Source organism: Mytilus galloprovincialis, chromosome 2 (assembly GCF_965363235.1).
Source record: "Mytilus galloprovincialis chromosome 2, xbMytGall1.hap1.1, whole genome shotgun sequence".
NCBI lineage: Eukaryota > Metazoa > Mollusca > Bivalvia > Mytilida > Mytilidae > Mytilus > Mytilus galloprovincialis.
Window position 1 is genome coordinate 15,647,971 of NC_134839.1, and position 17,961 is coordinate 15,665,931.

Sequence of the window (17,961 nt, forward strand, 5' to 3'; positions counted from 1 at the left end):
TTATTTAAAATTCTTAGTCAAACATGTAATTTGAAAGTTGCAAATAAGGTTCAGTAAGCATAGTTAAATTTAAGTTTGAAAATGATATAAGGGATACAAAAAATATACACGGTACAACCTTAAAAAAGGGTGAGTAGCTTTTTTGTAATTTTCAATTATCATAGACAGACTTATAAATGTATAATTGGAAACAATTTTTATTATTTTCTTGATGATTTATTTCTTTTGTTTTAACTCAATACTTGGTACTCTCTTATAATTATCAATTGATTGCGTGATAATTACGAACTAATAACAATCTAAATACAATAGAAACAAATTTGTCATCTAACAGTCGAGATTAAAAATTCTGATATTGGAAAAAATAAGCATGTGCCACTTCACTGGTTATAGTTGAAAGATGAGTTAAAAATCAAATGACTATAATTTTAAAGTAAAGAATGAAATGTCGACCAGTTTGATGTAATGTTTAAGAGGTCCATTTGATTAAATTCTTGATAAAAACTGCCGTTAACAAAGCAAACATCGTTGTTGAAGGCCGTACTTACAGTGATCTTTAGTTGTTAATTTCTGTGTTATTTGGTATCTTATGGATAGTTTACTCATTGGCAATCATACCACATCTTATTTTTTATATTAAATGTTTCTAGCAGAAATACATTAAATTTTGACGTCCATATATTTGATGACATATATAACCAACGTGTCGAGCATTGGTTATTCTGATTCTAAGTTGATTGATGCGTACTTTGAACGTCTTATCAGTCCAACGGACAAAACTGTTTCTTAGCAATTGAGAATTTTCTGCATATGTATTTATCCTTTATGATGTTCTCTTTTTTTTATTTAATTTTATTATTTATTTTTCACAAATAAACTATGGCATGGCTCAATGATGGGGAGGCTTATACTCCTAAATGTCAATTTGAATGTTAGTTTTAGATTATAACTTATATTTAATATCGTTTTTTGTTGTTATTTATTTTGTTCAATTTCCATTAAGTTTCGTTATCATTCCCATATTTGCCTTTAATCTTGTTACTTTTATTAGTTAGTAGTTCAGTGATCATTGATTTTATGCACGTTACATAATTCAAAGCTTAGGAAATTCGATATGAGAGAAGCGTACTTTCAGAAAAAGACTACCAGAAGCAAAACAAAACACTATAGAAATGCATAAATATCTCTAAATTACTTATTCATTTAAAATATTTTACTTTTAGAGATGAATGTTAATCGTTTGGGTCAATTCACTAGACACTAATTATATTAGGCAAACTAAGATTTAATTGTTGTATTGAAAGTAATTTTTTTCATAAATATTCCATTTGAACTTTTTCTAACTGATTTTCCTACATTTACATAGAGAATACCATCGTCATAGATTTATTATTTGGAATGAAGCATGTGGTCTACATAATCTCCTGTTTTCTCTTTTGATTTAGCACTTTGAAACAAATGTGTTAATGCATTTGTAACTTTTGGTCCAGTTTAAATTAGTATTACACAATTAAAAATACATACCAATAGATACCCTACGTTTTATATTTGTTTGTCGGATAAATATAGAGAATGTTGCATCATCTTTCCACGATCTCCTTTTAGAGTGATGTGAAAAATATGTGAGTATACGTATCTTCAGAGTGTTAGTGTTTGTTATTTAGGATTCGAATAAGGAATTTTCAGAAGATTGCCATTATGGGTAAATTTCATTTGATAAAAACATCTAACTTGAAGTTCGTACTTTATTTGGCCATTTGACCTTTTGATTCGAGCATCACTGATTAAACTTTTGTAGACGAAATTCACGTATTTGAACAAACTATAATCCTTGTATCATTGATAAGTTTTTACATGTAAATATGGTCATGTTTGTGAGGGTCATGATCAATAACACGTATGCTGCTCAAGAACACTGACTATTTCGTGACGATAACTTGTTTATTAATTTGAATCTGAAGGACAATTCATAATTGTTTTTTTTTATATAGCCGTGGCTTTCGGATAGCCTTCCTTCTAATTTTTCAATAGATCTTAAATGAAATGTTGAAATATTTCACAACTACTGTTAAGGGAACCCTGTAAGTTATAATTTGGTAAAATTTATATTATATTGTTCATAGAACCTAAAAATAAAATCATATAAAGCTATCAAACTGTTTAGAATAAATCAAAGGACCTGACATTTGTATCCTTTGGATATGTCAGTAGATCCTGCTCCATATATGACACCCGTCATGACTTGATTGTGGCTTCGACAATTGACAAAATAACATTAAAAGATCAAATTGCAAAATAACCGAACTCGAAGGAAAATTCAAAATGGAAACTCCCTTAACAAATTTCAAAATCAAAAGCTCAAACAAATCAAAAGAATGGATAACAACTATCATATCCCTGACGAGATTTTCATATCTAGAAAATGGAAGCTTAAGCCTGATTCTATAGCTAGCGAAACCTCCCACTTGTACATGTGTGACAGACGCGTATAATTTCATTATATTGACAACAATATATAAGCAAAACAAACAGAAATAATAGGTAAAAATAACCAGATACCAGGCTTGTACGCCGGACGCTCGTTTTGTCTTCAAAAACTCACCAATGATGCTCGAACAAAAAGTTAAAGGGCCAAAATAAAGGACTAAGTTGAAGAGCATTGTTGCATCTGTTACAAAGATTTTGCATTGCGGTTAATCAATTTATATATAGTTTGTACTTTTGGCGTTTTAATGCCTATTTTAAACACCGCATTTAGGCTATTACGTGGCGGCCAGTTATTATTTGTGGAGGAAGCCGGAGTGTCCGGAGATAATAACCAACCTTCGATAGGAAAACTGACTATCCTAGTCGTTTAAGATTTTAGTAGAGTGCATCCACTAGAGCGGGATTCGGAGTCACAACTTCAGTGTTGAATGGCTAGTGATTACAGTAGTAACTGCTTAGACCACTCGGCCACCGAGGCCCCACAACCAATTTATAATGACGTCCTTTAAACTTTTGCAGGAAAAACTTCATTTTGATCAGTATGAACCCCTTGGTTTCACCAATTCATCAATGAACAGGTTTCATTAATGAAGCATGTTCCACATTTCTGCCTGTGAAGGTTTAACCCAACTCTTATCCAAATAAGTCGAATTGAAACATTTATAATTACAATGTACTAAAATGTATAGCAATCTTGAAAAGATTTTTTTAGGAAAGTATAATTGTCATCGTACAAAACATAAAAATACTTGTCAAAAATAAAATTAGCCAACGTGTAATAATTAGTGCCTATAGATCTGTGCGATAAAAACTCGAAGATAGCAATTATAGCGTCTTATACTCTTCTGAATGGTGAATAATTCTCTCTGATACCTCGATGACACAATAAATCAATCGACTAATAAGTCTTTATATTCTGAACAACAATGAAGTGGTTAGTAAAACAATACCATTAATCTTTCTTTGTATTAATTCCACAACATATATTGACATAACGATTTTCATTTTATCTTAGCAATATATTTCAGTTTAGACAGTATTCAAACAGACCTATTTATTGTAATATCATACGCCTTTATCAATTACTTGAACATACTGAAGATAAATTCCTTTCACCCTGTTTAAAATGCTCATATCTACATAATAAATTATGTGTTTGTGTAATGCATAATTTTCATTTAACTACTTTTATGCGATTAGTAAATGTAAATATTTGAACACTGAATTATTTCCATTTGTTCACGTTTTATTTAACTTAAATCTAAAATAGCATTTAAAATGTTATACAAGATTAAAATGACGATTCGATGATCTTTATTTAGTATTGTTAAAATGGAATTTAAATAGAATTGGGTGTCATCTGCTGTGTATTTGAAAAACAGACATGAGTTGGTACATTCGTTTATATTGACAAATTATAAGTTTTGTACTAGTACGTTGAATGTTCCATATATTACCAAGATGACAGTAAGTTATTTTAAATATTTACTTTATTTAATAAAGAAACTGTTCTACTTTTGGCACTTTGCTTAAAATAAATGTCATATTACCTGTTTTAATGTATTAAAGACGTGTTTTAATTGTGTTTCTTGACCGACAATTTATGCTGTTTCACACGTGACTGTCCCACGTAGGGGAATGTTGGCACCTTGAAACTAGTTTAACCCTGGCCCTTCTATATGTGCCTGTCCCAAGTCAGGAGTAATTCAGTGGTAGTCGTTAGTTCATGTGTCATACTTGTTTTTCGCAAATTGTTTTGTTATGAATTTATACCATTAGTTTTCTCAATTGAATTATTTCATATTGTTTATGTTGGTATATAAAAAAGAAGATGTGGTATGATATCCAATGAGACAACTATCCACAAAAGACCTAAATGACACAGACATTAACAACTATAGGTCACCGTACGGCCTTCAACAATGAGCAAAGCCCATACCGCATAGTGAGCTATAAAAGGTCCCGATAAGACAATGTAAAACAATTCAAACGAGAAAACTAACGGCCTTATTTTGTAAAAAAATGAACGTGTCTTTTATAGCAAGTACTATTTAAAATGGTATGGATTTCTCTCATTGTCGAAGGCAATACAGTTGTCTATAATTGCTTACATCGGCTTGATTTGAACTTGGGCAGATAGGTGTCTCATTGGCAATCATTTAACGTCTCCTTGTTTTTATATCTATTCTGCAAGATTTAAGGTAACACATAAAGCTTTACAAGTTAGATTGTTCTTTGATGCAGAAGTACCGGACTTTCCTTTAAATATGGTCATTCCCGTGTGTATTTTGTTTAATATACAACAAACAACGAACATCTATTTTATCTTCAAAGTTCTGATTTCAAAAATATTTTTGAATATCAGTTGACAATACTTGTTAACAAACAGAAGTTAAAACTAAAGGTACTCCAAAGTCATGATTTGATAAGAAAACCTTAAAAATTATTCGGATACAAAACTTAATCAGGGTGAATATTTGTAATAGCAGTATATGCTTAAGATGGTGATAAAATTTCAATAAATTGCAATACATGTGGAAGCAGTTAAGGAGGAGTTTCGTATACAAAATGGACGAAAAAATAAAATATAAGTGGCAAAAGTACATAATGTGAATAAGATTGTGATAAAGTTTTACAAAACTCTGTCAAACCGTTCAGGAGCAATTACGGATGCAAAAGTGAAACAGGAGAACGAACGAACTATCAGACTGTTTTATGATTGAGCACTACGCTTTACGAAACGGAGATACAATATGATAGAAATTGTACATAACAGAGTTTAAAAAACACCTAGTTAAATCTCCACATATATTTTTTTCAGGAATGATGCAGTTACAGAATACATAAAAAGACAATGATAAAAAAAGAGAATGAACGGATTTATAAGTAAAAAACCTATATATCAACAACGTCTTTATATCATTAATAGAAGCGGAAGTGGGGATGCTAGTTTCCTTCTATTAACTCACGACAAGTCCGAAATACAGAACTATCAAGTAAAGACTGATCACTGGAGCGCATCCACAGGAGTTTCAAACTTTGGAGTCGCAGTCCATAAGAACTTTTTGTACATAATAGGAGGGTTTGATATAAATAAGGCTGTCGCCATAAGAAAAGTTTCTAGGTAAGTACAGCCTAACTGTCTTTTAACACTGGAATTTTAATTAAATAACAAATTCAACATTTTATATGTACAGAACAAATATACAACGGATTATCATTTAAATATGGATTCAAAGTACACAGGGAATAAAAATAATTTTCTTTAAATTGGGGGAGGGGGGGGAGTTATGAAAATACAAGTGAGTTGTCAAAGGCAGACAAACACAAATTTAAGAAGAACACTGGTTAACTACAGAAAATGCAGAATAAAAAGGAGACAAGCTAAAGCCCTCAGAAAAGTCAAAGGACGACCATACATATTGAGCTACAAAACCACCAACTAAACGGACGGGAAAGTACTCACTATACTCTGGAAGAGTTAATAGCCCCCCCCCCCCCCGTTTTCCAATGCTTGAAAAAGAATCAACACACACAACAAAATTCAAATTAAGCAATCCGTCATCATATAGATACATGCAGCATTCAATTTGCAACAAGGCATTTTTCCCTGTTTTTTTCTTTCATGATACAATACAAATGGTACAAGAAAACACTCTATAATTGAACAATGAAACTAGTAAGTTATATGGTAAATAGGTTGATATATAACACAACTGATTGAAGTCAAATCCATTAATTGATCGAAACTAACTATATAATACTTTTAATTGATCTTTAAAATTAACAACGTTGCCATGACATTAAATCGTAATAATCCATTCCATTATTCTATTTAAATTCAAAAATATTGTAGTTATGTTATAAAATGTCATTCACTTATAATGGACTGTCACAGAAATGCCCTTTGCATTAATGTCACACTGGCAAATGTACTATACGTTAATCAATCGGGAAACCTCGGCAGATTCCGCTACCCGATCTTAGATCTCCCGAGGTATGTCGAATGGTGCGTTAAGGTAGCACAATACAAAGATTTTTCATCCCGTATCAGACATCTTTAAACTGATGTAAGTCCATTCATCCTTCTTTAAATTTTATAAATGAGGTACCAAAAGAAAGAAGAATGATTAATCTTTCAAATTGTGATAATTTTATTATGACATAATTATTACATAATGAATTGTTATGTAATTAGTTGCTATATTGTGATGTCCATACTTGAATGAATTTAGCTTCTTTGTTATTCATAGCATCCCAAAATTTTTTATAGATTCTTGCACAACACAGTTTGACCTCCAAAACTGTGTCTCAGATTTTTGCTATTGTATTTCATTCTCTCATAAATCTTCAATGAAGTTTGCAACATCAATTCATAAGAGATCACTAAATTCAATTGGGTATAAAATTTGTTTTATTGATGTTTTTGGAAATCTGAGACACAGTTTTGGAAGTCAATCTGTGTTGTACAAGAATCTATAAAATATCTTGGGATGCTATGAAGAACAAAGACACTAAATTCATTCAAGTGTGAACATCACAATATAGCAACTAATTACATAACAATTGATTATGTAATAATTATGTCATAATGAAATTATCACAATTTGAAAGATTAATCTTTCTTCTTTCTTTTGGTACCTCATTTATAAAATATAAAAAAGGATGAAATGAATTACATCAGTTTAAAGTTGTCTGATTGGGTGTGAAAAAATCTTTGTATTGTGCTACCTTAAAAACACGGATATTGTTGTTTAATTTTATTTGTAACAATAATATACGAATAGAAGACAAGATTTCGTCTTCTTAAAAGATTTACAAAGATATACAATGATAAATCACCTATTAAACATGGTTTTATTCCATACACACATGGAGCAATTGCACATATATAAAGATCGAGTTAAATAAGTGTTACTGAGTGAATATGTTTTGGTTTGGTTATTATTAATTTTGAATTTTATAATATATCAAGCTGTCAACGTGGGTGTAAAATTCAATACTTTCTTAAACATATGTATATATGAAATTAAATTTTAAAAGTATTTAACAGGGATCCCGTGTACAAATATCTCGTCATTTGATCTATTTCATCTCTTAAAATGTTCTGCGGCATAAAATTAAAACAAAATCTTGATTTCTGGCATAAAATAGGTATAATTTAAAGTACACTTAAATCAAGAGTTCAACCCAAGGACAAAATGTTTGATAGACAATATTAAGATATCACTTCTAAAATGTTTAACGTAAAAGAACTTGTAATATACGACATTATAATTTATGCACGCGTAAGACTCAAGATAAATTGTTCTCTGGAACTGATATCACATATCCTTGACTTTTTGTCTGATGTGTTTTTCATGAGAAATCGGTACCTCTGTGAGAACCAATTGTGTTCGTTTATTATACCACATTTATGTATATACATTAATACCAGCTTTACAAAGGGGGAATAATCAAAATAAAGGAAAGGAAAACTATAGATTTGAATAATAATATAATTTTCTAATTTCACGTTTCACTAGTTAAATCATGTCCCCTCACTGTTAAAAATCAAAGTTTGGAAACTATGTTGAACGCATATTTTCCATTAAACTTGAAATAAAGATTGCCACCGATAAAGTTTAGTTTCCTTTCTATCTTAACTTACAATAAAGGTCAGTTGAGAACTCCACATCACGAGATTATTCTAGTGTCTATTTATGTATATATACCAGCATCCAAGCTGAACATGCAGGATACATAGTTTGTAATACAAATGTCATACCTCCCCCCCAAAAAAAAATAATTAGTGTATTTTTTTTTATATTCTGAACTTTTCTCAAGAATTTTATTTCCTGGTTTTTATAATGTAACTAAAACCTTTAAAGCTTTTATTACGAATGATAAGATATTTAAAAAAAGATCTTCTTGTATAAATGTTTTGTTATTTTCTGTTACCATGGTTATAACGAAACAATAATCCTTAAAGTTTAATTACAAATCCAAATTGACAAATGTGTTTACTTGTACCTAGTTAAATATGCTTTAAATATCAGTGAAATGTTCAGTGACTAAAATACTGAAGGAAAAATTATCTATTTTGTTTTTACGAGTTTTCGTAAACACTTCGCATGTTAATGTATGCATTCTATTTTACGGAACACTGAAACAAAAAGATAATAGCTATATTGCATGATTCAACAGCTTCAACATTTGATTATCATTTATTTAGATGGATACACATTGTTTGTTTTAATCTGATTTTTCTTAAATCAATGACTTCCCTTATTTGTTGACTTGATTATTTATCTCAATCAAATTTGCTGTGACCTTGATTTTTGACCTATTGACCCTCACACCAACAAGGTTCTTCCTCGATCTATAGGTGATTGTCAAATCAAGTTTAGTAAATGTTTCTTATGGCTCAAAAGACATCGTCCAGAAGGTTAAACGTTGGTATACCTACAGGGTTTAGAATTGTAAATTATCGGTTAACCACGAACGGTCAGTAAAAATATTGTTAAAGCGCACACCTTATAATATACGTTTCAAGTAATATACTCACATATGACTGTACATGTAACAGTTAATATTGTTGGGAAAAGGAAAAGGCTTCCATAGATTTCGTAATTTGACAAATACAGTCAAGTAATTCGAATTGCCATGGTAAAAATGTCCTATCTGGTTCAATGGCCGGCCATCTGTGGATGTTTAACATATTAGGTCTTTACTGTTTGTGCTCGAACATTTGTAGCCTTCTATTTGTTTTTTCCTCGGTAAACGGTCAGAAATTGTTTTCGCGCAAATATTTTTATATATTTTTTCAACGTAATCAATAAAATTATTTTACATAGGTTATGAAAGTGAAGGACAAAAAATAGACGCCAAGTAATGATATAAAAGTGTAACTACTAAAAACTATTTACACATACAATATAATCAGTTTTGTTTGCTTTATGTTCAATGAACATGCATTATTTAATCATGTAATAAATTTGATCTATTATTCATAGTCAATACTGCCTTTAAACGGGACAACCAGACACTTTAAACTTGGAATGCTGCTTCTTCTCATAGCACGCGGCATTAATGGGTAGAAGTAAAGACCATTTGACTCGAACTAAAAATTATTTGCAAACTGTTACCCTTTGACCTAGCACGTTAAAAATCCGCTCAATCAAGTATAAAGCAATGTTCATACCGGTATTAATATCGCGTTAACATCTTTTTCCCTTGAAAATGCCTTTAATTTGCGACTGGACGCCAAGCAGTCATCCATCCATCAATCAAACGGGGGTATCGATGCAAGAAATGCGACACCATTTTGATGCACGAAATATGACCATTCTACATTGAATCGATTAACACTATCATAATATTTGCTGTTTGTATAAACATAGTAAATGATCTTACATAAATTAATATGATCAACGATTTCCGTCGCTAATTAAAACGATTGACATTTGTTTGAATAAAAAAAATTTTAAAAAAAAATACTAAAACGAAAAAATACTGATTTGAAATCTGTAACACTTTTGAACTACATTCAAAAGCAAAACTATGTTTGAACATATCAACACTTAGAAAACAAACACTTCAATAACAGTCATAAAAGTGACGTTGAAAATATTACCACATTACGTTCAATGGTATTTATCCGAAATTAAAACTACCAAGATTGGTTGCGTAGGGTATAACTTAAAATTTCTTTTTTGGGTAATGATTTAAAAGAAAAACAGAAGCAAGACGAGGTTTTAAGTGGTAGTACTTTTTTGGTCAGTATAGAAGTAATTAATTTGAATTGTATGGATTGACATATTAGACAGGTTTCTGTCAAAACATATTTAATTTAGTAAAGATTGAGCATAATTAAAGGGTTTAAGTAAAGTTCGAACATTAATAAGTGTACAATGTTTTTTCCAGGTATGACCCGTTATCAGGAATATGGGTAGATCGAACACCTCTTATTGCAGCTAGACAAAAGTTTACAGTTTCAGTATTTGAAAACAAAATATTTGTTATTGGTAATTATTTTGGACTTTGTACAGTTATTGTATGTATTTTGAATTCCTTTAGTTTTTACATTTCTAGAATTTCTCATTGTTTGTTTAGTGTATGTCACCGTTTTCAGTGCATATTATATATCATGCCTTTGGAATCCGAATTTGGATATCGCGTGACTAAAAGTTTATCGAAGCACACAAAAGAAAGTAAAAAAAACAAAGGATTTTAAAGGAACTGCAAAAGTAAATACAAACACCATGTTCAAGGGACTTACAAACAATTTTTGTATTTCATATTTATTTTTATCAGAATTTTAAATGCATTTATCTTTTATATTTGTCCAGTACATGTAGAATGTTATTAAACTTACATGTATAATGATTAATTAGGAAAAACGCTGTAATCCGAGTACAAAGTCATGTTAAAACAACAGATATGCAATAAAAGTTATTAACTTGTGAAAAAGAAAGAAACTAGGAAAAAACCTGGCTACTGTCGAGATAAACATCTATAAATACCGTGCGCTTACGGGGAAAAAATACAATTCTGAAACAAGGTTAAAGTTTATCAAATTGCTTGAATATTAGTCCTAACATAAGAGCTTGAGATATCACAATGGATACCTACTTTTAAACCTTCGTACATGTATTAGCTAGTTCGTACATGCATTAGCTAGTTCGTACATGTATTAGCTAGTTCGTACATGTATTAGCTAGTTCGTACATGTATTAGCTAGTTCGTACATGTATTAGCTAGTGAGGACGAAACATTTTTATGGTTATTTAATATATGTGGTATGATTGCAAATGAGAAATATTTTTACACAAAAAACAAATGACGTAGATGGTCACCATAATGACTTCAACAATGAGCAAGCGAATAGTAATATATAAAAGGTACCGAAATGACAAATTTAAACCAATCCAAACGAGAAAACTTACAGCATGATTTATACTTGTAATGTATTTCGATTGTGTTTAAGAGGTATATTTGGTTGATACAAGTGTTTAGGTTTATTGTTATTGTTTGTAGGTGGCGAAGGAGACGACGGGAAAGTTTTGTCTTCCTGCGAAATTTACAAACCGGAAGACGATATATGGGAAGAAGGACCCAAATTAATATCCCCACGTTCTAATCTGTGTAGTGTTGTATATCAAAACGAAATTTATTGCGCTGGTGGGTGCTATGGAGGGAAGTGTCACAAAAGTTTCTGGTGAGTAGCTAATATTAAAGAAAAATAAATTCTAATAATTCGACTGCTAAGCCCCTACCTGTCAATAACCAAAAAAGTACATAGTTACATATAAACACATTAAGTGGATTTAGGACCATTTACTCGTTAAAGCATTTTTTTTTATCAAAACTAAACATGATCGATACATATTTAGAAAAGCAATTATTGATACATAAGAATGTAACCTTCAGATTGTTTTCGTTATTAATTGATTTTCGAATAAAATCCAAATTCTCAAATGACATAGTTTGTGAATATTAAAAATTGGAAAATGTGGTTGAAAGAGAAGTTGCATGCCTTTTATTTGATTTCATAGACATTTGTCAATATCAATAACAGTATATTTATATCAGCGTGTTTAAAGAATAATGAAAGTAAATTTAATCTTCTTCTATTTTCGAAATGGCCATGGAATCAATATTGCATGAGTTTATAACCTATTGTGATTATAGATCCTGAACAGGCTACAAAAAGGGTGACTGAAACACTGTTTGAACAGGGTGGTTATATATTTACTAAATACCAGTTACATAAATAAAGATTTTCGCGGCGTTCTCTTTTACAGTTTAAATTTAGATTTCATATAAAAGTATTGATAAAAGTGTAGGAAGTATAAAACCGCAGCGTGATATTAAACATCCAATACTTGACCTTACGGGAAAAATTTAAATAACACGCCACCAAACGAACTACGAGATAACACGTATAGCGCCGTAGATCGTTTTTCTTGATTATCAAATGATTTCCCATGATAAGTTTTTCAATCCAATTTACTTTCAAAGTCTAAGGCCAGAGATCATAGTAACAATATGACAAAAGGAGATTTAAGCTCGAAAGCACCGTACAGTTGCACTTTTTAAAACAATGTCCATTATAAATAGTTCAGTTCCTTGCTGGGCTTGAACTCTATTTGATTTCAATATCGTATGTCAAAGGTAGAGGTTATCTTAAAGTATTTAGGGACAAACTATTCTTTCACGTCGTGGGTCAACATTAATAGTAAACAAAACAAAAATCCGATAAAAAGGTTGAATGCAAACGATATGGACCTACGAAGTCTTGTATTACACATGTAGGACTAGGGCTTTTAACCCTTCAATCTCATATTAAGACTTCTTTCATTTCATAATATAATAAATGCTGCCGATAATATCTACCATTTATTTAAACTACCAACCTATGCATTTTAGAAAATTAAGGTAAAAAAAGGAATTAAGAAGTAACAAAAAAAGTGCACACGCTTAAATATTTCTATAAAATTCGTGATTTAACCATCATAGTTGAATGTATTTTAAAAGTCTCGAAGATAAAGGATTTACTAAAGTAAATGATTAGTTGCTTATAGTATCTAGGAAACACACTATAACATTTTAGTTTTGACCAACAAACTTTGAAAATGAGATCAAATCAAGGTCAAATGAACTCTTTAGTACAGACATGCACATCTTGCAGTAATTTCGAATACCAACCACTATAGTTGACCTATTGTTTATAGTATCTGGGATACAGAACTTAATAGTGATCACTGATCTTTGAAATGAGGTTGAGGTCAGTTGAACTCTGTCTGGCGGACATGCAGACCTCGTAAGCATCCAAAATACCAAAATACAGTTATAATTTTACTTATGATAAGTTTGAAAATTTATATAAATCTAAAGACTCTAAATTTGGTATTTGCTGCTTCTTCGCTAAATCTAGCACACGTTTATGACAAAGAAGAAACTTGAAGACTGTTTGGTTCGAAGTCAGGTTATTGTGTTCGAGTAAGGTGATATGCCTTCCTGTGGACTACCTCCTAAACTAGAAAAATCCGGCTCACCGAGTCGGTCTAGTACAAAGCTGAGATAATATTAATTTTACAGTATTAGGACATTTTTCTCGTCCTTAATATGCATATCAGTTTGCCGCTGGATCGACGTTAACATCATCATTATGAGGAGTTTATTTATATTTTATGAAAATGGATTAAAATACAAAGATACGTACTTGTTTGCCAATGCTGGTATAGATTCAGATAACCAATCATTCCCAGTATTGTTTTCTCACTTTAGTCCCTCAGACACATTTGCATCACAATGAATCATCGTTCTTTGAAAAAAAAAATATTTTACAGTTGAACATTTCTTCGTCTTTTATAGTCTTAACTTATTTTATTTTTTATTAATTTCCTATGTATACTAGTAAGTCTTAGAGGTAAATAAAATCGTAATGTCTAATCCATATTTTCATCGTTCGTAGCAATATTTCATTTTCGATGTACTACGCACAACACATTGTCTTCTTATATTGTGCTTTCACTCTGAAATCACTTGGATACTATATCACAATTTCTTATCCTTTTGATGAATAATCATTAAAAGTTAATATTTTTCCAATAATATATATGACTTATTAACACGTAGATTTATATTAGTTATAGGGTTATTTCTTAATTCTTATTCAAAATTGTCCTTCATTTTCCAATGACATTTTTCAATTATAATAGTTAATAAATTCAGATAAATAAAATTTTGAGAACGATATTTTCCAACTTAGATCCCAATTGCGAGTGACATAAACGTATTTTCAATATTCGATCAATATCAGTGCTTAGACAACAGTAGTTTCAATTGGTGTTAGGAAAAATAACTTCACAACATACGATCACTAACATATTAAAGCTCGTTAGTCAATAACATTACATTTCACTGTTGGTTACAGTTCTACGAGGAGTTTCCGCAAACTTAGAACTACATTTATTGAAGTTGGTGACAATCTAATCATGCGTATCCATTCCACACAGCAGGTTATGTTTGTAATTTTTATTTTGTAATTTGATTCCTATGTTCGTCATCCTGTTTACTGCTTAGGTTAAGTGTCTTAATCGAGTATTTATTTACAGCAAATATATATAAGACGATGTGGTATGAAACAACTCTCCATGCAAGTCACAATATTAAAAAGTAAACCATTATAGATCAAAGTACGGTCTTCAACAAGTATTTTTGGTTCACACCGAACAGCAAGCTATAAAGGGCCCAAAAAATAAATAGTGTAAAACCATTCAAACGGGAAAACCAACGGTCTAATTTATATAAAAAGCGAGAAACGAGAACCACTTATGAACCACATCAACAAACGACAACTACTGAACATTAGATTCCTGACGTAGGACAGGTGCGAATAATTGCTGCGGGTTTAAACGTTTCAATGGTACCAAACCTTCTTATTTGAAACAATAGTGTAACATCACAACATAGAAAGACATACTTACCATTATTTTTTAAAGATATACTTACTGTTTTTTTTTAAATTTTCAATGCCAATATGATGGGTTTTTAATTGCATATGCCGTTTAAATAGTTTGATGTAACACCTTTGACTAAAACTTTAAGGGTACTTTATGGTGGCCGGTTAAAGACATTCCGCGTTTTCGCCTTGTAGAATATGAATGGCAAAAAGGAGAAAAGACAAAACCCGAAATGACCTTAATCGACCACCATGATGATAGTATATTTTTTTTTTCGAAAGTGCGATGCGTTTCGTACAACTTGTGTGCATTTTTAACCTGTAAACGTTGCATTTAACTATAATCATTAAGGAAAATATATGAATCATAGCCGTATCATAGATTTATATAAGTGCATTAATCTACAAGTGGTAAAATTCTTTCAGTACTTTAAACATTTCTGGCAGAAAAGAAACATTTTTAATTTTAAAGGTAGTGCTTGTAGTTATTTGCTTAAATGTACACATGTATATAGGAGAAAGCAATTCTGTTTTGAAGTGGGATGTACATGATTGTTGTTTTTTGCAATTGGTTTTCAAAATCTGAGAAAGCACCATTAGATTACCAAATCATGGTAGCAGCTGCAAAGAAAGTCGTCGTAAAAGAATTAACATTTTTTTACTTTTTTGGCACAAAAGCCAAATGTTAGCTTTCTGTTTAAATTAAAATACAAAAACCCTGTCATTTGAAACCAATATAAATCGAAATCGGTTTCAACTTAAAAACATGTAAGCTCGATGGTCTAATCGGTCGACTAAAATAGCTCACAGACATAAAACCTGACATATTTTTTTTTTTTATTTTGCAGTTAAAATTTGTATATTACTTTTGTAGTACATGGCTGTAATTCAGATCTAAAATATCATATGGTAAAAAGATAGAAGGTGCAAAAAGCCATTAGTTCTAAAAGATTATATGATCGTTCATTTGAAATAAGGTCATTGAATTTGGATTGCTGCAAATCTAAAATGTCTACTCGTTTTGTACACATATAGATTTGACAAAGACAATAAGAAACACATTAGTCTAGTAAAAAAAAACCTCGAATAGATGCATGATTCTAGTAGATACATAAGATTTTTGGAAAGTTTCACTGAGGTTCTTTTTTAGTAATTGAGAAAAAACAAGGTCTCTAATAAACCTCTTGTCGATATAGCAAAGTCCATGCTTTGATTTTGTGAAACCCTTAAAATCTATAATACTAAATGAGGCCACCTAGTTTTGTGTGTCGCTTAGCCGTCTTACAGATCAAATCGAGCATTATGTCTCTCTACCCTTAATATGGTATTGAAATTGCATTGTGTGATTCTGTTATTGGAAAACAAAATGAATTCCGGATGTTCTTTCCGTCATTACTATCGGTTTCGGATGTTATGGCTTCTTTTAATTTCTTAGTTACAAATATTATAGACGGGTGAGAAAATACAATTTCCATTATATAATGTATTAGCGGTCTTTGATAACTCTAGCAATTGTTGTTTGCATCATGGGAATACTATATTATACTTGCATATTCATTTCTATTGATAACTCTAGCATCATGGGAATACTATATTATGGAAACGCATATTAGTCACCAGTTGATCAGTTATCAACACAATTTGACGACAAAGACAAGAGGGAAGTTGCATTGTTATTGAACTTGTACACTTAAACAAGTTTACTTGTTTAATTAATAATTCAATAGACTTACGACAAGTTGACTTGTTGAGTTCTTCTGAACAAGACCACAGACCAAAAAGGGTACAAAATATTATTGTGTCCTAGTAAACTTTGCCGTTCGTACACTTGCTAAATTGAACGTTTCTTTCTTGCTTTAGAAAAGTATGGAAACGCATATTAGTCAAAATGTATTAAAAAAAAACTCGGCTCTGGCTGCTGCCTTTACAAATATCTATTTAAAGTGTCACCATGGTTAACGTCTAGTCCATTTTATTCATGCATATATATTTCACTTTTCATGCACACTAGAATGATTTTATATAGGCACGATAGATGCAGACAGAGACTGTTATAATGATTGATTGATTGCTTAACGTACGTTGGTAATATGTCATGTTCAAGACAAGAACAGATTAACTATTAAGATGAATACGCTTTAGGTAGATTTTTCAATATAAGATCGACTTAAATGAAGAGCGAATTTTTTATTGGCCATGGGACAATGAGAGTATGTTTGAAATGGCAGACATTTGCCTTATAACAGGTCAAGTCAACTACGGACATAAAGTGAAGTTGCAAGGTGCTATCAACGTCGGAGGACATTTTAGCGCCAAAAGTAGAACCCATTTTAGCGGAATTTAAAAGTGTCAAAGCCTATTTTAGCGAAATATGTTTAACCCCTTATAATATACTTAAGGGACGACTATTTGATATTTGAGGGGTGGGGGGCAGGAGGATTATGAAAATGAATAACTCAGCCTTGATAATCACAAAAATAAATGGTTTGTTCTGTGGTAGTTTGAAAATAAATTATCTGACTTGCAATGTATTGAAAAAAGAATAACACAGCAGGTCTAATCAAAAGTATGAGATGGCACCAGATTCTTCATAAATTCATTTCTTTTCAAAAAAAAAAAAAAAATCGCGAAACACTTCCCAAATCTTTTAATGATAAAAGTATAAATATTATGTAATTCTACTTGAAATGTCTGCAAATTGGTTTCATTTAACTTGAGTTATATTTTCTCAGGAACACTTACCTTGCTTTTATCACAGGGCTGTATCTATATTGAGGCAAATTTCAAAACCCAACGCTTGTCTCCATATCAAATTGTGTTCGCGGCGAGTGCCTTGCAAGCAGCAAGTTCTGTTCTCTCTCAGACGTAGCCCCTTTTCGGGATCAATGTTTCTTATTTATTTGTCTTTTGTTCATTGATTGCCCTTCTGTATTCTGTTAGTGTTGCATTCCTTTTGTAATTTAGTAATTTTGTTATTAGCTTGATGATGAGTTTTAAAAAAAAACAGAAGCTACAGACTAACACTG

General features: G+C 30.9%; 1 protein-coding gene across 3 annotated transcripts in view; it reads left to right on the plus strand.

Annotated features, from left to right (window-relative positions):
* The window catches only part of LOC143062990 (kelch-like protein 32), a 55,010-nt gene continuing 37,049 nt past the window's right edge, over positions 1 to 17,961 (plus strand). The window contains exons 1-4 of one of the 3 annotated variants that reach the window (XM_076234871.1): positions 1 to 129; positions 5,309 to 5,611; positions 10,393 to 10,493; positions 11,506 to 11,686. In XM_076234871.1, coding sequence (XP_076090986.1) covers positions 5,358 to 5,611; positions 10,393 to 10,493; positions 11,506 to 11,686 — 536 coding nt within the window. In that variant the 5' untranslated portion in view covers positions 1 to 129; positions 5,309 to 5,357. Of the gene's footprint in view, positions 130 to 1,565; positions 1,623 to 3,796; positions 3,955 to 5,308; positions 5,612 to 10,392; positions 10,494 to 11,505; positions 11,687 to 17,961 lie in introns of those variants that run through there. The other 2 variants (XM_076234872.1, XM_076234870.1) reach the window with 2 other exon arrangements.